The following is a 25,736-nucleotide window of genomic DNA, read 5'->3' as shown; positions in this document are numbered from 1 at the left end:
CTAAGAGACTTGAAATATAGCAGTCCCTGAGGCATTTAGGAGTCCGGCAATTCGGTCACTGATCTCCCTGTGCTATGAAAAGAACCTCTTAACTGTTCAGTCTTTCAGTAGAATCAGTCTTTTCCTGCCTGATCCTAACTGGGTTTATGGAGTGAGTTTGTTGGGGGTGAGGAGAAGGAGGTGATGCCATACTGAAAGTGTTTTTGTTGCAGAAACAACTTTAGAATGAACATGAATTAATAGACTTGGAATTTCTCCACTCAGGTGGTTTTATTCAGTGTTAATACTGACTGTGCAGCTGTTCTAGGACACTTCAGGAACTTCTCTCAGGTGTCTGATCTGGCCCAGCTCTGAAGAATTTGTGTTGGTTTCCAGGAAATGCATCCATGGCCACCCTTTTGAGCCTCTTGTCAGCTCACTCCTCACTATGGAGAATGGAATGTATTATTATTGTATACGTTTGACACATGCTTTTTTTAATTTTAATTTTTATTTTGGAGACAGAGTCCCTCTATCACCCAGGCTGGAGTGCAGTGGTGTAATCTTGGCTCACTGCAACCTCCACCTCCTGGGTTCAAGTGATTCTTCTGCCTCAGCCTCCCCAGTAGCTGGGATTACAGGCACCCGCCACCATGCTTGGCTAATTTTTGTATTTTTAGTGGAGATGAGGTTTCACCATGTTGACCAGGCTGGTCTCAAACTCCTGACCTCAGGTAATCCACCCACCTTGGCCTCCCAAAGTGCTGGAATTACAGGCATGAGCCACCACACCCAGCCTGACACATGCTTTTAAAAGAAGCCTAGTTGCTTTAGTCATCAGACCAAACTTTCATTTAACATACTTTTGCCAAGCTCCTTCTGGGTACCTGTGCTAGGTTACAGATACAGAGACAAATAGAATCATTCCTTGCCCTTAAAGAGGCAAACGTGTAAGTCACTGCTGCAGTGTGATATAATAGGGATGAGGACAATGAGGAATGGGAACCAGGCAGCAGCAGTGCCTGGGCTGCTTTTTTTTTTTTGAGACGGAGTTTCACTCTTATTACCCAGGCTGGAGTGCAATGGCGCGATTTCGGCTCACCGCAATCTCCGCCTCCCGGGTTCAGGCAATTCTCCTGCCTCAGCCTCCTGAGTAGCCAGGACTACAGGCACGCGCCACCATGCCCAGCTGATTTTTTTGTATTTTTAGTAGAGACGGGGTTTCACCATGTTGACCAGGATGGTCTCGATCTCTTGACCTCGTGATCCACCCGCCTCGGCCTCCCAAAGTGCTGGGATTACAGGCTTGAGCCACCGCGCCCGGCCTGGGCTGCTTTTTGTTTGTTTATTTATTTATTTATTTATTTTTAAGATGGGGTTTCACCATATTGGCCAGGCTGGTCTTGAACTCCTGACCTCTTGTGATCTGCCCACCTCGGCCTCCCAAAGTGCTGGGATTACAAGCGTGAACCACCATGCCCGTCCCGTGGGCTGCTTTTTGTGAAACTGAAAAGGTCACTTCTTGCCTTAGGGAAATCTGACTGGGCCTCACTTATTGCTTACTGTAGGCAGGGGTACCTCAATCAAAAGTCTTCTTCTAGGAGGGAAGAGACATAGGTGACATATCTGAGCTGCCACTGCCTCACAGGCTGGTGCCCTATATTTGGGGCATTGGCTAATAGGCTGAGCCAGCAGGACTGATGAGAGAGCCAAAGCCAGGACAGGCATAAGGACTGTCCCGCTTGGAAGCCAGAGATGATGCATGTCTACCTGTGATCCAGGGTAGAAGTAATGAAATCACAGGCTCCTTCCAGCTTGGGGAAGGGGAATTGTGTTATCATGTCAAGGCCAGGGTAAGGGATTGATTGGTACCTGATGGGAGTAAGCACGAGGTGACTTGGCCATGTCTTAGCAACTAGATGCCAAAGCTGGCAAGGAAGAGGGAGAGCTGGTTTGGGTCAGATGGGGCCTTGCTGGCTCCAGAAGTGTTGCTGTGAGCCAAGGATCCCTGCTTTTATGCTATTCTGAAGGAAGGGGGTGGGGTGAGGTACCTCTTGAGCCAGAGCGGTATAGGGCTATTTTGAAAGCAGCTATTTGGGGAGAGCTGGTTGCTGCTTTTTGTTTATTTGCAGGTCATTTGGGTTGACCTGAAGACAGCATTTGTTGAGTGAGCATGCTCTCAACCTATTAATTGAAAGCTGTGAGTAAGCAAGGCCCAAACCAGAACTTGCTCCTGAGGGCTTCACAGCTTTTCTGTTAGACTGTAAGAGGAAGTGGCATAGAGGAGGAGCTAAAGGAGTTGAGAGGGAGAGAGAAAGATGAGGTCATGGCTAAAAAGATAGCTTGCCTTAAAAGACAAAATTTTCTTAGGTAAAAAGGATAATTGGGAGAATATTTCAAATGGAAGGGAACAATTTAAGTAAAGTTCAGGTTTGGTTAAGTCAAGCTTGTCTGTGACAAGTTTGGATGAGGATATGTGCATAGGGGCACGAGGAGCAGGGGGACAGTGCCTAGGCTACTTGGATAAAGCCAGATCATAGACTTTTAATGCCAGAGAGGAGGTTGGTTGTGATCCTGTCAACAGTAAAAGTTAGTGTAGGCTTAGACACTTGTCTTGTGCTTATATCAACTTGGCAAGGGTTGCACTTTGGGTCTTTGTATTCTGAGGAAGGAGGAAGGGAGGCCACAGGCCTGATGGTCCATTGTTCTCACCTATATTGCAAGCTCCAAGAGGGCAAGAGTATTGGTTTTACCCATCGAGCTATTTCTAGCACTTGAAACCATGTCTAGCACTTAGAAAGCAAAGATGAGTAATTGTGTTTGGAATATGAAGTAAATCCTAGGGCAGCCACCCAAGACCCAGGACAAACTCATCTCACCTGGCTGTCTTAGAGCTCCCGATCTGATCAGTGGGGTCAGCTTAAGAGTGTGGTTCACCAAGGAGCAGAGGAAAAGGTGCCCTGTAGTAGGAAGGGAGGAATGGGTGGTAACTCTATGGCTGGCTGATCCCTACTTCTGAGCCACATTATTTTCTCTTCCTTCCTGCTAACCCTAGAACTGCCTGATAAAGAGGGATGAGAATGGTTACTCTGCAGTGGTAGCTGACTTTGGCCTGGCTGAGAAGATCCCCGATGTCAGGTGTGTAGCCCTAATGGATGCTGGGGTCCAAGGACAGGGGGCTGAAGCGAAGGGAAAATTCTAGCCTCCTCCCCAGAGCTGTAACTTGGCCACAGCTCAACCTCGGCTCCCTAAATTTGGTCAGTCCCAGCCTGTACCCACCCTTGGGGCAGAGGAATTACCAATGGTCAAAAGATTCCATTGCATCAGCCAGTGGCAAGCTGATTTTCTGTATAATCTCCTCCCACAGCATGGGGAGTGAGAAGCTGGCCGTGGTGGGTTCCCCATTCTGGATGGCACCTGAGGTTCTCCGAGGTGAGCCCTATAATGAGAAGGTAAGTTTGGAGAATCCCAAGGTCTGATTCTCCTTTTTTTTGTTGTTTTTTGAGATGGAGTCTCCCTGTCGCCCAGGCTGGAGTGCAGTGGCACAACCTCAGCTCACTGCAACCTCCGCCTCCCAGGTTCAAGCAATTCTCCCAACTCAGGTTCCCAAGTAGCTGGAATTACAAGCATGCGCCACCACGTCCAGCTAATTTTTGTATTTTTAGTAAAGAAGGGGTTTCACCATGTTGGCCAGGCTGGTCTCAAACTTCTGACCTCAAGTGATCTGTCCTCCTTGGCGTCCCAAAGTGCTGGGATTACAGGTGTGAGCCACTGCACTCAGCCCTGATTCTCCTTAGAATCTACTCTTAGCAGAGTGTCCAAGATGTTCCTACCAAGAGCAGGGCTGGTACCTGGCAGCTGCCCAGTGACTGACTGGGATGAAATATGGGCAATATGACCCAGGCCTGGGCTGTTAGATGTGGGGGGTGGGGAAGGGAGCCCAGATACTCTACCCCTCAACCCATTGAGAGGGAAACCAAAGTCTGACTACCCACTAGGCGGATGTGTTCTCTTATGGTATCATCCTCTGTGAAATCATCGCCCGCATCCAGGCCGATCCGGACTACCTTCCCCGCACAGAGGTGAGCTGCAAGCATGGAGATCGTTGCCACTGGGATGGGGCTAGTTTGAAGCAATGGAACTGTTGTGTCCCTGGGGTGGACTTGCTGGAACTGTCAGTTGCTGGTTGCGAGGGGCAGCTCCCAGGCTCTTCTGAGGAGGCTTGGATGGGTGGGGGGATTAATGACCTGTCTACCTATGCTTTCCATCCCATCCATAGAATTTCGGGCTGGACTATGACGCTTTCCAGCACATGGTGGGAGACTGTCCCCCAGATTTTCTGCAGCTCACCTTCAACTGCTGTAATGTGAGTGTTTTTTTCCCTCTGCTTTTCATCAGGGGCTGGCTGAACCATTTTCATCGGGTTAGGACTGAACAGAGAGGCTGCTAATTAGCTTCATCAGGGACTTCATTTTCACTGTAGTAATAGCAACCACATCTCCTCCTCCTCCCTCTGGCTCTTAGCTAAGCTATTCAGAGCCCTGGACCAAGCAAAGAAAAAAATTGCTTTGTATTATCTGGTCCTCAGCCAGTAGGTTAGACCCATCACTCCTTGCCTTGGGTGTTGATGGAACTCTGGACAGGTTTTATTGTTGGATGGACTGTGGATCCAACTGGTCCTGAAGCACATGAGAAAGGCTTTTTTTTTTTTTTTTTAAGACAGTCTCGCACTGTTGCCCAGGCTGGAGTGTAGTGGCGTGATCTCTGCTCACTGCAACCTCTGCCTCCCAGGTTTAAGCTATTCTCCTGCCTTAACCTCCCAAGTAACGGGGATTACAGGTGCACGCACCATGCCCAGCTAATTTTTTTGTATCTTTAGTAGAAACAGGGTTTCACTATGTTGGCCAGGCTGGTCTTGAATTCCTGACTTCGTGATCCGCCCACCTTGGCTTCCCAAAGTGCTGGGATTACAGGTGTGAGCCACTGCACCAGGCAGAGAAAGGCTCTTCTTGGCCTTCATGTATATAGCTCTGGGGCTGGACCTTACCTGTTAAGATCAAGGGGTAGGTGGGCTTTGTTCAGATACCTCCCAGAAACATGTTAGGAACAGAACTCAAGAACAGAATCAACTAAGGAGCATACTTTTGGAAGGTTCTATGACAAGGTGATAAGACAAACACTAGGCCAGGTGTGGTGGCTCACGCCTGTAATCCCAGCACTTTGGGAGGCTGAGGTGGGCGGATCACCTGAGGTCAGGAGTTTGAGACCAGCCTAACATGGTGAGACTCTGTTTAAAAAAAAAAAAGAAGACACTTAAGACAGGGAGGGTAGTAGGCAAGTGTTTTCCCTGACCTGAGCTATAGGGATCACCTCCATTGTCTGGGGCCTTAAAAAGGTCTCTTAGCTGCACATTTGAATCTTAAAAGATGCCAGAAATAGACTTTCATCTTTGGGGTGGGACATGGAGGGCAGGGCTAATGGTTGTTGTGGATGCCTACAGATGGACCCCAAACTGCGCCCATCCTTTGTGGAGATTGGGAAGACCCTGGAGGAAATTCTAAGCCGCCTACAGGAAGAAGATCAGGAGAGGGATAGGAAGCTGCAGCCCACAGCCAAGGGTAAGAGATTAGACCCAGAAGCCCAACCTAACCCTAAGGGAATTAGGATGTGGGGCCTTCCCCTCTTAGGGGATCCCAGGTCCAGAAACAAAGGGGAGGGGAAGGAGATGACACAGAAAGTACTGGCCTCTTTAAGAGCCATGGCTTGGCATACTGCTTCCCATCTCTGAGTCTGTTTTTTCATTGGTGAAGAGACAGTGGTACCTACACTTTGCTTTCATGAGTGAAAACATTTTTTGGTAAAATGCTACTTTTATTTGTTATGACTAGTAAGAGTTACCCAGATTTGACTATTCTTTAGGACTCTTGGAGAAAACACCTGGGGTGAAGCGACTAAGCTCACTGGATGACAAGATCCCCCACAAGTCACCATGCCCGAGACGTACCATCTGGCTGTCTCGAAGCCAGTCAGACATCTTTTCCCGAAAGCCCCCACGTACAGTGAGCGTCTTGGACCCATACTACCGTCCACGAGATGGTGTTGCCCGCACCCCCAAAGTCAACCCTTTTAGTGCTCGCCAGGACCTCAAGGGGGGCAAGATCAAGTTTTTTGACCTGCCCAGCAAGTCTGTCATCTCTCTGGTATTTGACTTGGATGCACCAGGGCCCGGAACTATGCCCCTGGCTGACTGGCAGGAGCCCCTGGCCCCACCTATTCGCCGGTGGCGTTCCTTGCCTGGTTCACCTGAGTTCTTGCATCAAGAGGCTTGTCCATTTGTGGACCGGGAAGAATCGCTATCTGATGGGCCCCCACCACGCCTAAGTAGTCTCAAGTACAGAGTAAAAGAGATCCCACCATTCCGGGCATCTGCCCTACCAGCTGCTCAAGCCCATGAGGCTATGGACTGCTCCAGTCTCCAGGAAGAAAACGGTTTTGGGTCCAGGCCCCAGGGGACCAGTCCACACCCTGCAGGTGCTTCTGAGGAGATGGAGGTAGAAGAAGAAAGGCCAGCAGGCTCAACTACAGCTACCTTCTCCACCTCAGGCATAGGCCTGCAGACCCAGGGAAAGCAGGATGGGTGAGGGGAGTTTAGTCCCTGTCTCACCTTGGGGATGGACTTTCAACTGAAACCATATGGCCCCGCAAGTGCACAGCCTTGACTCTTCCCTGGAGCCCACAGAGTAGGCAGGCTAGGCCAAGCCAGGCTCAACTTCTGGGCTCCCAGTGCCCATTGGCTGTGTATGATGGGGAGGCAGCAGTGAGAGGCCTTCCTAGTTAGGGCCAACAGCTGATACCAAGCCTCTGAAATCCAGCAAGGAGGTCTGCCTCCCACCAGACCTCCCAGTGCACTTCCCTAGGCAGGACCAGAGGATGTCTAGTTCTAGGCTGGGCTGGCAGGTAGCTATTACCCAGGTTCTTTCCCCACCCCAGGTCTGTCTCTTGTCCTTTCTTGGGGCATATAAGCTACTGAGTGGAATATGGAGCTTACCAGGAGGCCATAATGGGCATGGCTGTTTCCCAGACCTGAAGATTGGGGTGCTTCTTGCCAGTATGTCTAAGACACTTGAGTAATTGCTGTTTGCACTGACTGCATGGTCAGACCACGTCACTACATTTCTATGTAAGGGGAGGGCAAGGCAGCGTGGTGGTCATGGCTCTTAGCTAACCTATTCAAAGACCTTTTCCAGTTGATTAATCTATTTTCGTATTTATAAAGAAGTCTTAATGTTCTGCCCCGTAAGACTTTCAACCTTGTGGTTGGGAGTGGGGCTGGTTTTGTAGGCCCTAGGGCCTGCTTCTATGTATTTGTCAACATGTGATACATTCAATTGGTTAAATGGTTTATACATGGACTGATTTTCTTCCCTTCCTGCTATGGCTGGAGATTTGGGAACAGTCTTTCCTTACAGAGCTGCAATAAGAAATAACCAAAGATGAAGCTGGTCAAATATTTTCATAACTTGCTTCTGTTGATTTTTTTTTTTTTTTTTTTTTTTTTGCAAACTTTCCCAAAACATTTTCAGACTTAAAAATAAAGTTGGTGTTACAGATGCTGGTCAGCCTTCTTACTTGTACCTCAGACACTGAGATAAAGGAGGAGGTCCAAGGCAATGCATTGATATCTTCCAGGACACTCCCCGTCCCCTAAACTCAATAGTAGTTGAGTACGACATTTACAGGCTAGAGAGAACCAAAATATGTTACACCTGAGTGCTAGGTGGAAGTTGCATCAGCTGCTGCCCCAAGCGAGCTTCATCTTCTGATTGTGGGCTTTGGAGGAACGAGAGAACTGGCTCTTGGCCACTGTGAGGGGTACAGCTTTGCCACTCAAATATACCTTATTGTGGCATTCAGGGAGCCAGGGTCCAGAGCTACAGGGCTGGGGTCCCTGGCTGACTTCCACATAGGCCATCACATAACCTGTCATAAAGGCATCAAAACCAGCTCGGTGCAATCCATCCCCAGGCACTGGGTTAGGACTGGCTTGGCTCCCTGGCACTTCTGAGGTAGCTGTATCAGCTATTTCAGGCCTTCCTGCCTTAATCCCTATCTCTAAGTCATTTTTGTTGCCTTGCTTGGAGTGAGACAGGTTCCTAGTTTCATCCTCAGCCGCTTCCTGCTCAGTTTCTTCAGCCTTGAGGCTATCCCCATGGACCTGCTTCTTGGGAGGACCATCCTTAGCTTCTTCCCCAGAGGTCTGTGTCCCCTGTAGGTTCAACAAAGCCCTCTTCCGTTTTTCCCGCCGTCGCCGCCGTCGCCGCTTGTCCTCTGCCGCAGCCTCATCAGTGTCAATGATAAGGTCAATGTCATGGGACTGAGGACACTGCGGTCCCAGGGAGCACCAGCCATAAGCCTAGGGGTGGGAAAGAGGCTTGGAAAGGGGCTCCAGGCATCAGAACCTCCCTTCCCAAGAAATAGGTGGGTGCTCTTACCGAGAAGTTGTCACAGATGCTGGTGGGATGAGGACGGTGGGTTGCCGGGGGCAGGCAGCAACGGTAATCAATATGGGCCCTCATGCTGGAAGGATAGTTGCAGAACTCCAGGGTAAGGTGTGGGCTCCCAGCTGCCCGCTGCTTCCCATTTTCCCGTTCACTGCAACAGCGCAAGAGGGTAATGGTCCACTAGCATAAAAGCTCCATAAGAGCAGGTTTTTTGGGTCTGTTTTGTTCACTGCTGAATCCTCAGCACCTAAAACACTGCCTGGGCACATGGTAGGAGCTCAATAAATATCTTAAGTGAATGAAATAAACTCATATCAGGTCCCACCCCTTTCCCTCAACCATTTCCTCACCATTTCCGGAAGGCATATTCTAAGTAGGAGGCTACGAAGCGTGCATGAAACTCAGCAGCATACTTGGTGTCATAAATGCCTGCCGGGAACATCTCACACAGGTCAGCGGTGAAGGTTCCCAGACTCTCAGGGAGGTGTGCATAGAAGTTCTGGTACAGGAACACCAAGTCTATAAGGCCATTGTGTAGCACCAGGGGCCGGCGGGCTCGGATTAGCTCCAGGAACAGGGTCCGTACCGACTGGCTCTGGCTCTCATCACCCTAGGTGAAAATAAAGGAGTCAATGAGAAGGACAGAGTCCCCCAGGGAGCCTCTTCTGCTGGGCACTTACCAGGCTCCCCCACCTGGAATGCTCTCTTTCTCTCTACCTAACACAACTCTACCCACCTTCCTCATACTAGTTTTGTTTCCCAAGCCCTTCCATTAGTGATTCCCCATACTCCCTAAGAAGCAGATTCTCCCCAGGCATCCAGCCTAGGGTAGGAAGAAATAGTCACAGAAGGGACAGGCTAGGGAGGCTGGAGGCTTACCTTGTCATTGCCCTTATGGTAGGGGATGCCCTGGGCATACTGCTGGTTGAAGTTGAAGCCATGCTGTATCAGGAACTGCACAGACTTTGGTTCTATGACATACTCCTCCATACACAGCAGAGTGAGATTGAACACTTGAGCCAGATAGGAATGTTCACCCTGGGAGAAAAAGGAAGTCTGCTATATCAAGATTTGGGGGAGCTAAGCGACAAGGATGCAAAGGCTTTAAGAATGATACAATGGGGCCGGGCGCGGTGGCTCACGCCTGTAATCCCAGCACTTTGGGAGGCCAAGGCGGGTGGATCACGAGGTCAAGAGATCGAGACCATCCTGGTCAAAATGGTGAAACCCCGTCTCTACTAAAAATAGTAAAAATCAGCTGGGCATGGTGGCGCGTGCCTGTAATCCCAGCTACTCAGGAGGCTGGGGCAGGAGAATTGCCTGAACCCAGGAGGCGGAGGTTGCGGTGAGCCGAGATTGCGCCATTGCACTCCAGCCTGGGTAACAAGAGCGAAACTCCGGCTCAAAAAAAAAAAAAAAAAAAAAAAAAAAGAATGATACAATGGACTCTGTGGACTCCAGGGGAAGGGGTAGGAGATGGGTGAGGGATAAAAGACTACGCATTGGGTACAGTGTATACTATTCGGGTGATGGGTGCACCAAAACCTTAGAAATCACCACTAAAGAACTTGTTCATGTAATCAAACACCACCTGTTCCCCATAAATCTACTGAAATTTAAAACAAACAAAAAAACCTATTAAGTTAAAAGAGATTTGGGACAAAAAAACTTTGTATTTGATGTTCCCCAGAATCTCTCTACCCTCCTCCCCACAGCCAGACCTAGGATAGGGGTGAGATCAGCCCATACCTTGTCTGGCTGCCGCTTGAAGCAGGCGAGGCCCAGGGAGAGGATAGAACGGGTCCTGGCAGCGTGACACACAGCCTTGTAACGTTCCTCGATGCACCTTGGAGTTCGGTTTGGGGGTTACTGTGGCTGGGAGTTAGCCCATGAAGGACCCAAACCACCCAGGTCTGTGACCCCCCTCCCACCACCACTCCACAGTTGAGGGTGGGCACTAAAGATAACAGGGCTTATACTTACTGGTTCAACAAACTCTTCCTGTCCCCAAGCCCACTCAGCTCCTGTGGGTAGGTAAAGGGAGGGCTGTGACAAGCCCCCAGCACCAGCCCCTTCACAACCACCTGCCCTCCTTGTTTCCCAGTTCTCACCGTGTCCACAGCCACGAAATTGGCTGTCTTTATGGCTAGCAGGAGGGATGGCCACATCTCCTTAAAGTTGTTGCTTTGAACATCTACTACAGGAACCTGGACTATTAGCTCCTCCAGAGATGTTATGCTCTTGCTAACACCACCTGGGGTAAGGAGGGTGACGGATGTTCATGCTTAAGGAAAGAGCCTAGGGGAACAGACACCCCCAAGCTAGGCGCCAAACTACTACTGATGGTAATAGTTTCCATTGGTAGCTTTTCCCACAAGCGTTCTACACACAGGACTCGGAGAGTGCCCTGAATTTGGGAAGAGGAAGCCTGGGTCTTCCAATGGCTTATACGAGCCTGGGAAAATTACTTCCCACCTCGCTGTCACAATCCGTAGAGGAGAAAGTTGGACTAGATGACCTTTGAGATTCTTTTTTCCCATGTCCTGCAGGAAACATTTAGCGGGGCTTGAGGATCTCAGCTTCCTTAGTATCTCACAGGGATCCATACTACTGTTCTCATGGTGCCCCAGCACCACAAACAACAGTTCCCAGAGCCTGATAGCGCCCAACTCCAGAGCTCCCAATACGTCCCACATTCCTTTGCACCACAACGCCCAATCCACTCCACTGAACTGAATCACAGCTCTTACTAACCCTTATGAGCTCCAGACTACATCTCCCGCCATGCCTCCATCAGCCCCATACTCCCAATGCTCCAGGCTTTTGCAGCCCGAGCCGCGGTGCACATCGGGACTTGTAGTCTCCTCGTGGCTAGTTCAGGCGGAAAGCGTAAGCCTCTGAAGCCTGAGGAGTCTCTAGAACTATGATCCCGAGGCCTTCCCCTCTCCCGAGACCACAGGCTTTGAAGACTACCCCTGGGAAGCCGCTCACCGTCGGAGGCTGCGGGAGCTGAAGCTGCGCCATCGTCACTGTCGGCGGCCATGACACCGCTCGTCTCCCGCCTGAGTCGTCTGTGGGTACGCAAGACTTCCGCTCCCTCTCCCTGCGCGGCTCAGACAGTCGGGGATGGGGCGGGGTCTCGCCGTCAGGTCGTCGAGGGGTCGGACTTCCGTTCAGACCTCCCGGGTCCGGCACTGGGAAGGGAGCCAGGCGCTTGCTAGTTGCCTATTGGCCGGTGCAGCCGCCTCGCCGCCGGGGCGGACTCGAACCACGCCCCCTGGAGTGCGCAGGAAAGCCAGGCGCGCTAGAGCGAGCGGGAGGTAATGTTTCCCGCACTCGTGGCGGAAACGCGGGCCTTCGGTGTCCTGCTCTCTTCATCAGCGTGGGCCGGGGGTGGGGTGCGTTGGGGTGGCCGGGTTTGGATTTACAGAAAAGGTGACGCTGCCTGAGCTGAGCTTAAAACACGCGAAGGAGTTAGGCTAGGAGAGGGTCGTGGGGGGGAAAGAGGGTGTTCTGGGCATCGGTAAATTCCCAGAGAGGATGGAGAGCTCAGTGCTCGCCAGGAAGTGAAAGAGGCGAAGAGTATGCCATCAGAGGAACCTGAGGAGGGGGTAGAGCAACCGACTAGTAAGGAAGCTTTTTTTTTTTTTTTTTTTTTTTTGCGAAGAGGGCTTTTCCTGTTTTTTACCCGGGTTGGAGTGCAATGGCGCGATCTCGGCTCACCGCAACCTCCGCCTCCCGGGTTCAGGCAATTCTCCTGCCCCAGCCTCCTGAGTCGCTGGGATTACAGGCATGCGCCACCATGCCCAGCTAATTTTTTGTATTTTTAGTAGAGACGGGGTTTCACCATGTTGACCAGGATGGTCTCGATCTCTTGACCTCGTGATCCACCCGCCTCGGCCTCCCAAAGTGCTGGGATTACAGGCTTGAGCCACCGCGCCCGGCGTAAGGAAGCTTTTATCCCAGCACTTTGGGAGGCCGAGGCAGGCGGATCACCTGAGGTCAGGAGTTTGAGACCAGCCTAATCAACATGGAGAAAACCCGCCTCTACTAAAAATACAAAATTAGCTGGGCATGGTGACGCATGCCTGTAATCCCATATACTTGGGAGGCTGAGGCAAGAGAATGGCTCCACCCGGGAGGTGGAGTTTGCGGTGGGCTGAAATCGCGCCTTTGCACTCCGGCCCGGGCAACAAGAGCGAAACTCTATCTCAAAAAAAAAAAAAAGGAAAGAAGTAATCTAAGTGATAATGTGAACTTGAATTAAGACTGACAGTATGGATGGCGAGGAAGGGACAAATTGTGAAGCAGCTAGGTGGTATACTGGACCACCTAGCTGAACTTGAAAGAGGTGAATGAACTTGAAAGAGGTTCCTATTGGAGACTAATCCCTCCCCAAACACTCCGATTCCCCTCCACCTCTGCCTACCAACTCTCCTTGGTTACTCATTGTTTATAGTTCATCTTCAGTTTCTCTCAACTGAGTCTATTTCATTATTAATTCCTAACTGCTTGGGCCAGGCACAGTGGCCCACGCCTAGAATCACTTTAGGAGGCCGAGCTGGGAGGATCGCTTGAGCCCAGGAGCTCAAGACTAGCCTCAGAGAATAAATGCGTGAGACGAAAAAAAAAAGAAGTAAAAAAAAAAAAAGACTAGCCTGGGCAACATAGTGAAACCTTGTCTCTACAAAAAAAATTTTTTTTAATTAGTTGGTCATGGTGGTGCATGCCTGTAGTCCCAGCTACCTGGGAGGCTAAGGCAAGAGGATGGCTTGAGCCCAGAAGGTCGAGAAGGTCGAGGCTGCAGTGAACCATGATCTCGCCATTGCACTCCAGCCTGGGCAGCAGAGCGGCAAAGTGAGGGACACACTGTCTCTAAAAAAAAAACTTCGGATTTCTCCCATCCTAAAAAGGGAAACTCTCTTTTGACTATCCCCCATCCCATTAATTTATTTAACAAGTATTTATTGTGTATAGTTTACCTGGCACTGACTGGATACACACCATTCAACAGAAGAGAATCAGTCCTTGCACTCATGTAGTGTTTTGTTTTTGTTTTTTAAGAGATGGGGTTTCACCATGATGGCCAGGCTGGTCTTGAACTCCTGACACCGCAGGTGATCCACTTACCTCAGCCTCCCAAAGTGCTAGGATTACAGGCGTGAGCTGCCGCGCCCGGCCCTTGCACTCATGTAGTTTTTTTACAGTCAAGTTCAGGAAGCACACAATGATGGAAAGAATCAAAGTAATGCGAAATTACATGTATGTAAGAGCTACAAGTCAGAAGTACATGATAGGATAAGACGGGGGGGATCCTGATTTGGACATTTCAGTCAAGACCTGAAAAATGATTAGATGTTAGGTAAAGCATAAGAGTCCAAACAGAAAATGGGTTGTGTGAAGCCCCAAGGTGGACAGACACACTTGAGATGTTTAAGCAACTAAATTCAGTCAAAGTTGGCTAGAGCACAGTGAGAGGGGATGAGGTGGATGGTGCCCGGATCATACAGCCCACAAGGCTATCGTAAGAGTACTGCCTTCTTTATTTTATTTTATTTTACTTTTTTTTTTGAAACACGTTCCAAATGCTAGCTGAGGACAAGAGTACTGCCTTCTAAGAGAAGGGTGTGGCAGCCAAATCCCTCCAATGACTTATAAAGATAATTTGTGACCCTCCCCTCCCTACCCTATCTGCTGTACTTCTCTGACCTCTTCTACCACGCAGCCCCATCTCATTCCATTCCTTTTTTTTCCTTTCCTTTTATTTTATTTTTATTTATTTATTTATTTATTTTTAAGGCTAGTCAAGTGAAGCAGTGGGAGTGGAGAAGGAACAAAGAAATCTGTAACTGGTCAAGTGTTTTTTTTTTTAATTTTTTTTTTTTTTTTTAAATATAAAGATGGGGTTTCGGGGGGGTTCCGCCCCCGCGCATGGGGAGGCAGGCTCGGACCGGCCCGGGGAGCTGCAGCCGCCCTTCGCACCCTCTTCGCCCTCCCCACCGACATCATGCTCCAGTTCCTGCTTGGATTTACTTTGGGCAACGTGGTTGGAATGTATCTGGCTCAGAACTATGACATACCAAACCTGGCTAAAAAACCTGAAGAAATTAAAAAGGACTTGGATGCCAAGAAGAAACCCCCTAGTTCATGAGGCTGCCTCCAGCACTGCCTTCGGGATACACTGATGCTACTGCTCTTGAGGGCCTCCTTTACCATCTGAACCAAAAGCCTTTGTTTTCATCTTCAGCCTCAGTGTTCCTCTTCTTTGCTAGACCCTGTGTTTTTTGCAAGCAAAATGGGGCCCCAATTTGAGAACTACCCTAAATTTCCAACATACCCACCTCTTCCCGTATTCCCTTTCCAACTGCACGGGAGGTCCTAAGACTGGAATTATGGTGCTAGATTAGTAAACATGACATTTAATGAGTAAAAAAAAAAAAAAAAAAAAAAAGATGGGGTTTCACCATGATGGCCAGGCTGGTCTTGAACTCCTGACCTCAGGTGATCCACCCACCTCAGCCTCCCAAAGTGCTAGGATTACAGGCATGAGCCACCGTGCCTGACCATCTCATTCCATTCTAACCACATTGACATACTTACTGTACCACAGACATACCAGGCACCCTCCTTGGGGCTTTTGCAATCACTTAGAATGCTTTGGGTCTGCCTTGACCACAGTCTTTAAAATTGCAACATTATACCCCACCTTGGCACTCTTTTTCCCCCGCTTGCTCTAATTTTTGCTTTTTATGCTAGTATTTATCACCTAAACATCCTATGGAATTTACTTATGTTCATTATTCCTTTTCTGTCCCCATTAGAATATAAGCTCCCTGAGGGCAGGAACTTTTGGTGTTTTATTTACTAAAGTATGCCAAGTGCCTAAAACTGCTTGGGACATATTAGGGAGTCCATAAATATTTGCTCAATCTTTTTTTTTCTTTAAGAGACAGGGTCTTGTTGAGCCCAGGATGGAGTGCAGTGGCGTAATCATAGCTCACTGCAGCCTCGACCTTCTGGGCTCAAGCTGTTCATCACTTCAGCCTCCAGGGTAGTGGGATTATGGTGTAGAGCCACCATAACCAGCTTGCTCTAGAATTTAATGTCCCATAGTAAAGGCCTAGAGTATTTAAAAAAGAAAGAAAAAGGAAGAAAAGAGGGAAGGAGAAAAGAAAATAAAAGAATATAATGGGGTACCACCAGGCGCCATGGGTCATGCCTGTAATCCAGCACTTTGGGAGGCCGAGGTGGGCTGAATGCTTGTGTTCTAGAGGTCAAGACTAGCCTGGGCAACATGGTGAAACGCTGTCTCTAACAAAAATACAAAAATTAGCTGGGCTTGGTGGTGGTGTGCACCTGTGGTCCCAGCTGCTTGGAGTCGGGGTGGGGTATTGGGGTGGGAGGATTGCTTGAGCCAGGGAAGCAGAGGTTGCAGTGAGCCAAGATTTCACCACTGCACTCCAGCCTGTGTGACAGAGTGAGACCCCATCTCAAAAAAAAAGAATGGAAGCCATCGAAGGTTAAAAGGAAGGAAGTGACATGATCCAGAAAAGGTTGCTTTGCTCTTTGGAGAATGGATTGTAGAATGAATATGGAAGTAAGCAAGTTTGGTGAGGGATGTTTGGCTATGAAGGGAAGGAGGGTGGGACTTGATTGTATACGAGCCAAGGGAAGAACTTCCCCTTTGCTCTCTGAAGATCTGAAAAATCAACTCAAAAGGCAGATTAACTAGAGAAAAGGCATACAAATGTATTAACATGCACACTGGAAGAACCACAAAGTGATTACCCATCCCCCTACAGAGTTCAGAAGTTTATATACTGTCTGGCAAAACATTATGGGAGGGGTAGAAGAGAATCTCTGTGTTTTGTTTTGTAGAGATGGGGTCTTGCTATGTTGCAGGCCTAGTCTCGAACTCCTGGGCTCAAGCGATCTTCCTGCCTTGGCCTCCCAAAGTACTAGGATTACAGTCCTGAGCCAGCATGTCCAGCCCTGTTTGTTTAAGGAGATTCTGTTGAAGGGCAATAAAGGATTACTAGGGAGAATGGAATGGGGACAGAGATTAATTTGTAAATAGTTCTCTTTGGAATTTGAATGATTATGAGAGGTAGACAATACCTTGTAAAAGAGTTTGTTCAGGTATGGTTTTGTGTTAGTCTTAGAAGGAAGGCAAGACAAAACAAGTATTCTTTTTAGTGGTTTTGGACTTCAGGCAGATAAAGAGTTCCAGACAACAACTTCATCCTGGCTTTGGGAGAGTCTGTATGGGGTGGAAGGATCAGAGGGACCTTGAGGCTTCTTGAGTTCAGCATGTCAAAGTGCCATATTTTTGGGTATTGGTTTCTTTTTTTTGAGACAGAGTCTTGCTCTGTCTCTGTTGCCTAGGCTGTGCAGTGGCACGATCTCAGCTCACTGCAAGCTCTGCCTCCTGGGTTCAAGCGAGCACATCCGGCTAATTTTTTGTATTTTTAGTAGAGATGAGGCTTCTCCATGTTGGCCAGGCTGGTCTTAAATTCCTGACCTCAAGTGATCCAACTGCCTTGGCCTCCTACAGTGTTGGGATAACAGGCGTGAGCCACCGCACCCAGCCTGGGGTATTGGTTTCTGAGCTCCAGCAGTTAGAAGGGATTAGAGGAGCAGGACCCTGAAGAGGTGGAAGTTGAGACAGTGCAAATGGAGGTAGATTTGAAGGTTTTTTTTTTTTTTTCTGTAGGAGGAGGCAAGCTCTTTTGATGCAAATGAGGTGGTAAAGTCAAAGGTTTGGAGGGGGTGGGGGGGTTGATACAGAGGCTTAGCAGGGACTACATTTTATCATGGTGTAAGAGTGCACGTTGTGGATTTGAAAGAACAAGTTGCCTAATCTCCATAAACCTCAATTTCCTTATAACTGAGATGGAGGTGATACTGGTACATACTTGATGGAGTCACCAGGAGATTGAGACATCTGGTAAACCTCTTCATGGGGTCTGACATAGAGTAAGCACTCACAAAGTATTAGCTCCTTTTAGCTGTTAGAGAAAAGGTAGCCTTAAGAACAGTCAGGGAGCAGTGAAAATCAACCAGGCACACTTTCTCATTGCTAATGGTCAGCCACCTATGGTTTACTAGATCAGGAAAAGATTAGGAATAAAAATAGCTCATCTCTATTCTCCCACTGATTTGCCATCTGTTCTTAGGCAGATCTTTTGTCCCTCTGATCCTTGGTTTCTTCTAGGATAGAATGCAGATTTTGGGGCCAGGTGTAGTGGCTCACACCTGTAATCCCAGCACTTTGGGAGGCAGAAGTGAGCAGATCACCTGAGGTCAGGAGTTTGAGACCAGCCTGACCAACATGGAGAAACCCCAACTCTGCTAAAAATACAGAATTAGCCGGGCATGGTGGCACATGCCTGTAATCCTAGTTACTCGGGAGGCTGAGGTAGGAGAATCGCCTGAACCCAGGAAGCAGAGGTTGTGGTGAGCCAAGGTTGCGCCATTGCACTCCAGCCTGGGCAACGAGTGAAATTCCATCTCAGAAAAAAAAAAAAAGAATGCAGGTTTTGGACTAGATGACTACTAAAGGCTGTTTCAGTGTAACCATGCTATATCTCTAAGAGGCCGAGAAACCATCTACCCCAGTTCTCGTAGGCACACCTAAACAACCTTTATCCATACACACAGTTACAATAAGCATCAGAGATACACAAATGCTCCCAAACAGGAGGCTCTGGTCCTGGACCCATCCCAGCCCTGGCCTCTCAGTCTTTGCATGTCTCCAGGGCTATAACGCTAACCCCCTTGAGGCCACTTGCTCAGCTCTACCAGTTGTATCTCAGTGCTGCAGCCAGCCAAGGGTAAACCCATGAGCATCTTCAGAGTGCTTGAGAAAAGCTGTACCCTATGTGAATGGTGTAGAGAGGGAAGTGGCCATCACCCCTGGAAGGCCTCAAGTTTCAGCCTCATTGTGACTGACTGCTTTGGCTGGGTCTTTTTGTTTCAGGTCATCATGAGGAAACCACGAGCAGCCGTGGGAAGTGGTCCCAGGAAGCAGGCAGCCAGCCAGGATGGGAGGCAGAAACATGCTAAGAGCAGCAGTCAGGCCAAGCCTTCTGCCCCTAATGGTAAGGAACTCAGTTGTAGTCCAAGGCTCATCGGCCATGAAAGGGGGCAGATTCAGGCTGGGAAGGGATTGTGATAAGTATCATTAAGAGACTTACTAAGGACCAGGTGTGATAGCTCACACCTGTAATCCCAGCACTTTGGGAGGCCAAGGCGGGTGGATTCCTTGAGCCCAGGAGTTTGAGACCAGCCTCGGTAACATGGTGAAACCCCATCTCTATGCTCATGTGGTGGTGAGTGTCATGTAGTCGCAGCTACTTGAGAGGCTGAGGTGGGATGATTGCTTGACCCGGGAATGCAGAGGTTGCACTGAGTGGAGATAGTGCCACTGCACTCCAGCCTGGGCAACAGAGCCAGTCTCTGTCTCAAAAAAAAGAAACAGAAAAAGAGAGACTCACTAAGGGTGTAATTCTGACTATATTGCTGTGTGACATTAGGATAATTGCTCTGAATGGCTGCTTTCTTACCAGTCAAATGGAGCAGCCATTCAGCATTTCCTCCCTCATGTGGCTTTCATGGGACCAAATGAGTTTATGAGCCTGAAAGTGTTTTGTAAATAAGAAAGCCCTGCACAGGTATAAATTATAGCTGGCTAATACTCTTAGGTTTTCATTACAGCTCAGAAACAAAGAAGCCAGCAGTACCACCCTGAGAAAATTAAGGCCAGAAACTTAGCCACAGTTACATGCAATTACAGAACTCTGGTCTGACTCCAACTCCAAAGCTTAAATAAGGGGGTTGGTTGGAGGAAGCCCTAGGTGGGAGCATACCGCCACAGGCTGCTGTGTCCCGAGACCCTGGTGCACAGCTTGTGCAGGGATGATTTCTGAGTGTCCTGGGGCTCCAGCAGGCCTGGCCAGACAGCTGGAAGAGGTGGTTTTGCAGGCCTCTGTCTCCCCATACCATCTATTCAGAGACATAGCCGAAGTCACAGCCTTCCGAGGAAGTCTGCTAAGCTGGTACGACCAAGAGAAGCGGGACCTACCATGGAGGAGACAGGTAGGCAGGCGAGGAACAGGGACAGTAGGTGGGAGGCAGGCACCCATCTCCCTCCACCCTAACTCCTCATCTGGGGTTACATTGACAGGCAGAAGATGAGGTGGACCCAGACAGGCGGGCATATGCTGGTCAGTACATCTCCTGAGACCAGGGCACTTTGTGTTGAGGACCTTGGGTCTGGGGGCTGTGGGCCAGGATAGGGCAGGTCAGCAGTGTCCTCATGCCAACTCCTTTCCCCCAGTGTGGGTCTCAGAGGTCATGCTGCAGCAGACCCAGGTTGCCACGGTGATCAACTACTATACCAGATGGATGCAGGTGACTCCAGGGGAGGAAGGGGAGGGTCATGGGTCAGACCCCAGATGAGAGCCTCTACTTTGGGGTGGGTGTAGAGAACACTTCCTCTACCACCCTCACCCTTGACCTTGTCTCTTTCTGCCTGCCTGTGGCTGTAGAAGTGGCCTACACTGCAGGATCTGGCCAGTGCTTCCCTGGAGGTGAGAGCTACCCAAGGGTAGGGGGAATAGGAACAATGGAGGGACTGATGAGTGATCTCTTTGACCTCTGATCCCACCCACAGGAGGTGAATCAGCTCTGGGCCGGCCTGGGCTACTATTCTCGGGGCCGGCGGCTGCAGGAGGGAGCTCGGAAGGTAAGGGGATGGCAGGAGGGTGGGAACCTAGGAGCCCTGGTGTCTCATAAGCTTGAGCCTTGCACTCCAATCAGGTAGTAGAGGAGCTAGGGGGCCACATGCCACGTACAGCAGAGACCCTGCAGCAGCTCCTGCCCGGTGTGGGGCGCTACACAGCTGGGGCCATTGCCTCTATTGCCTTTGGCCAGGTAAGCTCACAGCCCATCCCCATTTTGGGTGTGCTCAGCCTCCTTCCTCCAAGCCCAGGCTGACTCTTTGGCTCCTCTGTGCCAGGCAACTGGTGTGGTAGATGGCAACGTAGCACGGGTGCTGTGCCGTGTCCGGGCCATTGGTGCTGATCCTAGCAGCAACCTTGTCTCCCAGCAGCTCTGGTAGGATGTCGGGGTGACAAGGGTGCTTCAGGGGTGTCTCCAAAGGAGCTTTGGCTCATAGCAGTGTTCCTTTCTTTTAGGAGTCTAGCCCAGCAGCTAGTGGACCCAGCCCGGCCAGGAGATTTCAACCAGGCAGCCATGGAGCTAGGGGCCACAGTGTGTACCCCGCAGCGCCCACTGTGCAGACAGTGCCCTGTGCAGAGCCTGTGCCGGGCACGCCAGAGAGTAAGCCTAATTGGGAAGAGACAGTGAGGAGTCCTAAGGAGTGACACTGCCCCATGACACCCAACCCTGTGCCTCTCAGGTGGAGCGCGAACGGCCCTTAGCCTCATGGAACCTGTTGGGCAGTCCTGACGTGGAGGAGTGCGGTGAGCACCAAACCTAGCCCTCTCCCCAGCCCTTCCTGGCCCTGTCAGAAGCCTCATTCCAGCTCCTCCTCTAACCTGATTAAGAGTCTGCAGAACCTGGCCAAAGCCTGCTCTCTAGGCTTGGCACCTAAGCCCTCTTGGCCTGAGTAGGGCTCGGGGATCTCGTTCCCAGCTCCCAGCACTGGACAGTGCCAGCTGTGCCTGCCTCCCTCGGAGCCCTGGGACCAGACCCTGGGAGTGGTCAACTTCCCCAGAAAGGCCAGCCGTAAGCCCCCCAGGGAGGAGAGCTCTGCCACCTGTGTTCTGGAACAGTCCAGGGCCCTTGGGGGTGCCCGAATTCTGCTGGTGCAAAGGCCCAACTCAGGTACCTGGATACTGTGCATGGAGGGCAGTGGCGTGAGTAACAAGGGAGAATGGAGGGAATTGGCAGCTGACGCCTGACCCCTGCCTGCCTGCCCTCCCTCTCAGGTCTGCTGGCAGGACTGTGGGAGTTCCCGTCTGTGACCTGGGAGCCCTCAGAGCAGCTTCAGCGCAAGGCCCTGCTGCAGGAACTCCAGCGTTGGACTGGGCCCCTCCCAGCCACACACCTCCGGCACCTCGGGGAGGTAAGTTAGCAGCGGGAGGGCCAGCGATGTTGGCTTTTGAGGCTATATCCACAGGCCTATTTGAACCCCTTGGCCCTTCCTCCAGGTTGTCCATGTCTTCTCTCACATCAAGCTGACTTATCAAGTATATGGTCTTGCCCTAGAAGGTCAGACCCCAGTGACCACCGTACCACCAGGCGCTCGCTGGCTGACCCGGGAGGAATTTCACACCGCAGCTGTCTCCACTGCCATGAAAAAGGCATGACCTTTGTTGTCTTTGTTGTACTTCTTTGTGTTTCCTACGTGTTCTACGTGAACATATTACTGTGTAGACAGGAAAAAAGGGCATGTTTGATTTTATTGTTTGAGATGGAGACTCACTCTGTTGCCCAGGCTGGAGTATAGTGGTGCGATCTTGGCTTACTGCAACCTTTGCCTCCCAGGTTCAAGCGATTTTTGTGCTTCAACCTCCTGAGTAGCTGGGATTACAGGTGTGCACCACCATACCCAGCTGTTTTGTACTTTCTGTAGAGATGGGGGTTTTACCATGTTGGCCAGGCTGGTCTCAAACTCCTGGCCTCAAGTGATCCACCCACCTCAGCCTCCCAAAGTGCTGGGATTACAGGCATGAGCCACCGCAACCGGCCAAAAAAAACACGCTTTTTATTTTCTTTTTTTTTGAGACAGAGTCTCACTGTGTTGCCCAGGCTGGAGTGCAGTGGCACAACCTTGGCTCACTGCAACCTTGCCTCCCAGGTTCAAGTGATTCTCTTGCCTCAGCCTCCCAAGTAGCTGGGATTGCAGGTGTGTGCCACCATGCCTGGCTGATTTTTTGTTTTTTAATTTTAATTTTTATTCTTTGGGTGGGGAGACGGAGTCTCTCTTTCTCACCAAGGCTGGAGTACAGTGGTGTGATCTCAGGTCACTACAAACCCTGATTCCCAAGTTCAAGTGATTCTCCTGCCTCAAAGTGTGCACCACTCTAGGGTCCACTGCCACGTTGGGCGCCAGATGTAGGGTCCAGCCCTACGCAGAGATGAGAAATTGCAGAAATAAAAGACACAGACACAGAGATAGAGAAAAGAGAGTTTGGGCCCAGGGGTCCACTGCTACCCAAATCATGGAGACCAGCAGTGGCCCCGAATGCTGGGACACTCTCACTTTTATTGAGTTGCAAATCTGGGGGCCAGGTAGGTAGGGCATGGTCTTGGTAGTCAGAGACTGGGGGGCAGGGTAGATAGGATGTGGCAGTGATAGGGTCAAGTACATTATGTGCCATTCAGGTAGGGAGTCAGGAATTTCTGGCACCTGAAGTGAGGTAAGGAGCAGAATGCATCAGCACCTTTTCCATACTTATCAAGAACTAAAACATTAAGATTTATATTATTATTACTGATTATCTTTTCTAAGAAAAAAGGAACCAGGTGCAGAAGCGGAACATGCGAGTAGACATGGAACGTGACCACTGAAGCACAGCATCACATAGAGACAGTTAAGCCCCCGGATGTCTGCAGGCCCACCTGACAGCAATCAGGTCTCGCCACAAGAGCTTGGAGAAGCAGAGTTTTCTCCTAACTTCCCCAGGAAGGAGATGTCTCGGCCATTTTGGACATCTCCTTCCCTAGCTGGCTAAACAGTGGGCGCTGCTGCACAGCTGAGGCGCCCTCCAGCAGCCCTTATGCAGGCGTGACAGAGGGCTTAAAGCATCTTCCCTTAGTGTCATTCATTTCACAATGTCACCCCAGGTTCACACTTCCGACCTGAGAGGCATTGGTAAAAGAATTAAGATCACCTATGGCCTGGCGCGGTGGCTCAAGCCTGTAATCCCAGCACTTTGGGAGGCCGAGGCGGGTGGATCACGAGGTCAAGAGATCGAGACCATCCTGGTCAACATGGTGAAACCCCGTCTCTACTAAAAATACAAAAAATTAGCTGGGCATGGTGGCGCGTGTCTGTAATCCCAGCTACTCAGGAGGCTGAGGCAGGAGAATTTCCTGAACCCAGGAGGCGGAGGTTGCGGTGAGCCGAGATCGTGCCATTGTACTCCAGCCTGGGTAACGAGCGAAACTCCGTCTCAAAAAAAAAAAAAAAAAAAAAAGATCACCTATGAATAACTAAGATCACATATGAATAACTAGCAACTACTACAGTTATATTTGTAGTTACTTTCTTCTTCATTATTTATATGGAAATAGACTGAGGCCTTTTGCTCCTGCCTTGGCACTTATGGGATCTCCCTACTACACACCATCACACCTGGCTTTTTTTTTCATTTTTGGTAGAGATGAGGTTTCACCATGTTGGCCAGGCTGGTCTTGAACTCTTGACCTCAAGTGATCCACCTGCCTCAGCCTCCCAAAGTGCTGGGATTACAGGCATGAGCCACCAAGCCCAGCCCTGATTTTTTTGTATTTTTAGAGATGGGGTTTTACCATGTTTGCCAAACTGGTCTTGAACTCCTGGCCTCAAGTGATCTGCCCACCTTGGCCTCCCAAAATGCTGAGATCACAGGCATGAGCCACCATGCCTGGCCAAAAAAAAGTACTGAGACATGAAGTTAAGGGCAGAACACCAATTTGGCTCTTTTGGAGAAAGTGCCAGCCCTGTCTTCCCTGTCTTCTTGACTAGGTTTTCCGTGTGTATGAGGGCCAACAGCCAGGGACCTGCAAGGTAAGTCTCTTAGCCCCCTCCCAGCAGTGTTTCCCCAGGCCTGAGTCCATGGGTTTTTAGTCAGTTAATTGATGCATGTTTGGGTGAACATTCTCCACTCCAGGCTTCACTGGAGAGAAGACTAGGTCTTGACCTGGAGACCTTGCAGTAGGGGGTGCAGGGTAGAGGGAAAGGAACAAAATGATGAGGACAATCCAGTGTCACAGTTGTGTCATGTGCTGGGTTTTGTGGGATATGAACTGGGGAGCTATCAGTCCTTTTTTTTGAGATGGAGTCTCACTGTGTCACCCAAGCTGGAGTGCAGTGGCCTGATCTTGGCTCGCTGCAACCTCTGCCTCCTGGATTCAAGTGATTCTCCTAATTCAGTCTCCTGAGTAGCTGGGATTACAGGCGCCTGCCACCACGCCTGGCCAATTTTTGTATTTTTAGTAGAGACAGGGTTTCACCGTGTTAGCTAGTCTGGTCTCGAACTCCTGACTTCAAGTGATCTGCCCGCCTCTGCCTCCCAAAGTGCTGGGATTACAGGTGTGAATCTCAACACCCATCCATGGGAGCCATCAGTTCTATCTGGGAGGCAAGGATCAGGAAAGGCTGTTTGGAGGAAGCAGCTGGTAATCTGGGTCCTAGAAATCAATCATTTCTTCAGGTTTGGGAGGGGAATCAGCCGTAGCAATGTTCTTTCGGGTCCCAAGAGTAGTGTGTGAGCAAAGGTGGGGCCCAGTGCAGGCTGCAGTAGTGCTTAAGGAGCTGTGAGCAGCTGCTTTAGCTGGAAAGGTCAGCAGGGCCTCCTGGGTCAGTAGGTGTGAGCCCCAGGCCGCAGACCTATTTTAGATGGAGAGGGGACTCTTGATTTGCATTTTTAGGACAATTCGATTCCCTCAGGCAACGTTTTGGAGAGTTGATTGGTGGGGCAGATAATTGAGGCAGGATGAAAGCTCTACAGCATTCCAGGCTAAACCTGAGCTATCTGTAGAGTCGGGGAAAGGGAAGGAGGGCAAGGAGAGGATTGTCTGCTCCCCCACTACTACAAGGCCTCCCTCCTTCCATTTTTTTCACAGGGTTTCAAAAGGCCCCAGGTGTCCTCTCCATCCAGTCGGAAAAAGCCCAGCATGGGCCAGCAAGTCCTGGATGATTTCTTTCAGCCTCACATCTCCGCTGATGCACCCAGCCTCAACAGTGCAGTCCAGTGACACCTCTGAAAGCCCCCATTCCCTGAGAATCCTGTTGTTAATAAAGTGCTTATTTTTGTAGTTATTTTGTGTTTTATTTTTGAGACGTGGGTCTTGCTATGTTTCCCAGGCCAGTTTTGAACTCAAGTGATTCTCCCACTTCAGCCTCCTAAAGTGTTTGTATTACAGGCATGAGCCACCATGCCTGCCCTTTTGTAGCTATTTTGGAGCCTTCCACCCTCTCCCTAGTCCCCTCACACCTCATATCTGAGGGAGGAACCCAGAAAGTGGTGACGTTGTGCTTGGTCCTGACTTCCTCTGGTTGAACTCCCAGCCAGCCCTGGGCAG

General features: G+C 50.0%; 4 protein-coding genes across 17 annotated transcripts in view; 3 read left to right on the top strand and 1 right to left on the bottom strand.

Annotated features, from left to right (window-relative positions):
- The window catches only part of TESK2 (testis associated actin remodelling kinase 2), a 158,284-nt gene extending 150,696 nt beyond the window's left edge, over positions 1 to 7,588 (top strand). For both annotated transcript variants that reach the window (XM_032247382.1, XM_032247381.1), the window contains 6 exons: positions 3,035 to 3,117; positions 3,347 to 3,431; positions 3,978 to 4,061; positions 4,259 to 4,345; positions 5,480 to 5,597; positions 5,899 to 7,588. In XM_032247382.1, the coding sequence (XP_032103273.1) occupies positions 3,035 to 3,117; positions 3,347 to 3,431; positions 3,978 to 4,061; positions 4,259 to 4,345; positions 5,480 to 5,597; positions 5,899 to 6,620 (1,179 nt within the window). In that variant the 3' untranslated portion in view covers positions 6,621 to 7,588. The remainder of the gene's footprint in view (positions 1 to 3,034; positions 3,118 to 3,346; positions 3,432 to 3,977; positions 4,062 to 4,258; positions 4,346 to 5,479; positions 5,598 to 5,898) is intronic.
- TOE1 (target of EGR1, exonuclease) lies at positions 7,486 to 12,098 on the bottom strand. 4 transcript variants are annotated; one of them, XM_032247384.1, is made up of 8 exons: positions 11,472 to 12,098; positions 10,592 to 10,734; positions 10,464 to 10,504; positions 10,230 to 10,326; positions 9,360 to 9,518; positions 8,831 to 9,090; positions 8,472 to 8,631; positions 7,486 to 8,392 (listed from the first exon to the last, which is right to left on the bottom strand). In XM_032247384.1, the coding sequence occupies exons 1-8, from the start codon at positions 11,521 to 11,523 to the stop codon at positions 7,769 to 7,771; spliced, it is 1,536 nt and encodes a 511-aa protein (XP_032103275.1). In that variant the 5' UTR covers positions 11,524 to 12,098; the 3' UTR covers positions 7,486 to 7,768. The 4 variants fall into 4 exon arrangements, with proteins under 4 accessions (XP_032103275.1, XP_032103277.1, XP_032103274.1 ...); XM_032247386.1 differs by lacking the exon at positions 11,472 to 12,098 and adding an exon at positions 11,235 to 11,320 and having other exon boundaries at positions 7,540 to 8,392; XM_032247383.1 differs by having other exon boundaries at positions 7,540 to 8,392; positions 10,464 to 10,734; positions 11,472 to 11,592.
- On the top strand, positions 11,312 to 25,473 carry MUTYH (mutY DNA glycosylase). Of its 10 annotated transcripts, none has more exons than XM_032247388.1 (16): positions 11,312 to 11,557; positions 18,460 to 18,580; positions 19,429 to 19,577; positions 19,666 to 19,705; positions 19,819 to 19,892; positions 20,030 to 20,071; positions 20,155 to 20,226; positions 20,301 to 20,414; positions 20,500 to 20,597; positions 20,678 to 20,822; positions 20,902 to 20,965; positions 21,138 to 21,329; positions 21,434 to 21,570; positions 21,656 to 21,808; positions 24,178 to 24,219; positions 25,278 to 25,473. In XM_032247388.1, the coding sequence occupies exons 1-16, from the start codon at positions 11,522 to 11,524 to the stop codon at positions 25,407 to 25,409; spliced, it is 1,611 nt and encodes a 536-aa protein (XP_032103279.1). In that variant the 5' UTR covers positions 11,312 to 11,521; the 3' UTR covers positions 25,410 to 25,473. The 10 variants fall into 10 exon arrangements, with proteins under 10 accessions (XP_032103279.1, XP_032103278.1, XP_032103287.1 ...); XM_032247387.1 differs by having other exon boundaries at positions 19,426 to 19,577; XM_032247392.1 differs by lacking the exon at positions 11,312 to 11,557 and adding an exon at positions 11,652 to 11,800.
- LOC116529475 (short transmembrane mitochondrial protein 1) lies at positions 14,398 to 14,907 on the top strand. Its single transcript, XM_032247398.1, has one exon. It carries the CDS (start codon positions 14,488 to 14,490, stop codon positions 14,629 to 14,631), a length of 144 nt encoding a protein of 47 aa, XP_032103289.1. The 5' UTR covers positions 14,398 to 14,487; the 3' UTR covers positions 14,632 to 14,907.
- Positions 25,474 to 25,736: the final 263 nt, after the last annotated feature.

Source organism: Sapajus apella, unplaced genomic scaffold (assembly GCF_009761245.1).
Source record: "Sapajus apella isolate SASKATOON/1434 unplaced genomic scaffold, GSC_monkey_1.0 scaffold62, whole genome shotgun sequence".
NCBI lineage: Eukaryota > Metazoa > Chordata > Mammalia > Primates > Cebidae > Sapajus > Sapajus apella.
Note: the sequence above shows the minus strand (reverse complement) of the source record. Positions and strands in the feature narration are given on the sequence as shown.

Excerpts from the sequence above, each read along its gene's own strand:
- MUTYH (XM_032247387.1), top strand. The coding sequence starts at position 11,522 with ATGACACCGCTCGTCTCCCGCCTGAGTCGTCTGTGG. Across the intron at positions 11,558-18,459 it reads CCCGCCTGAGTCGTCTGTGG|GTCATCATGAGGAAACCACG; the intron begins GTACGCAAGACT and ends TTTTTGTTTCAG. Across the intron at positions 24,220-25,277 it reads AACAGCCAGGGACCTGCAAG|GGTTTCAAAAGGCCCCAGGT; the intron begins GTAAGTCTCTTA and ends TTTTTTTCACAG.
- TOE1 (XM_032247383.1), bottom strand. The coding sequence starts at position 11,523 with ATGGCCGCCGACAGTGACGATGGCGCAGCTTCAGCTCCCGCAGCCTCC. Across the intron at positions 10,735-11,471 it reads AGCTCCCGCAGCCTCCGACG|GTGGTGTTAGCAAGAGCATA; the intron begins GTGAGCGGCTTC and ends TCCTTACCCCAG. Across the intron at positions 10,327-10,463 it reads AGGAAGAGTTTGTTGAACCA|GTGCATCGAGGAACGTTACA; the intron begins GTAAGTATAAGC and ends CCGAACTCCAAG.
- LOC116529475 (XM_032247398.1), top strand. The coding sequence starts at position 14,488 with ATGCTCCAGTTCCTGCTTGGATTTACTTTGGGCAACGTGGTTGGAATG.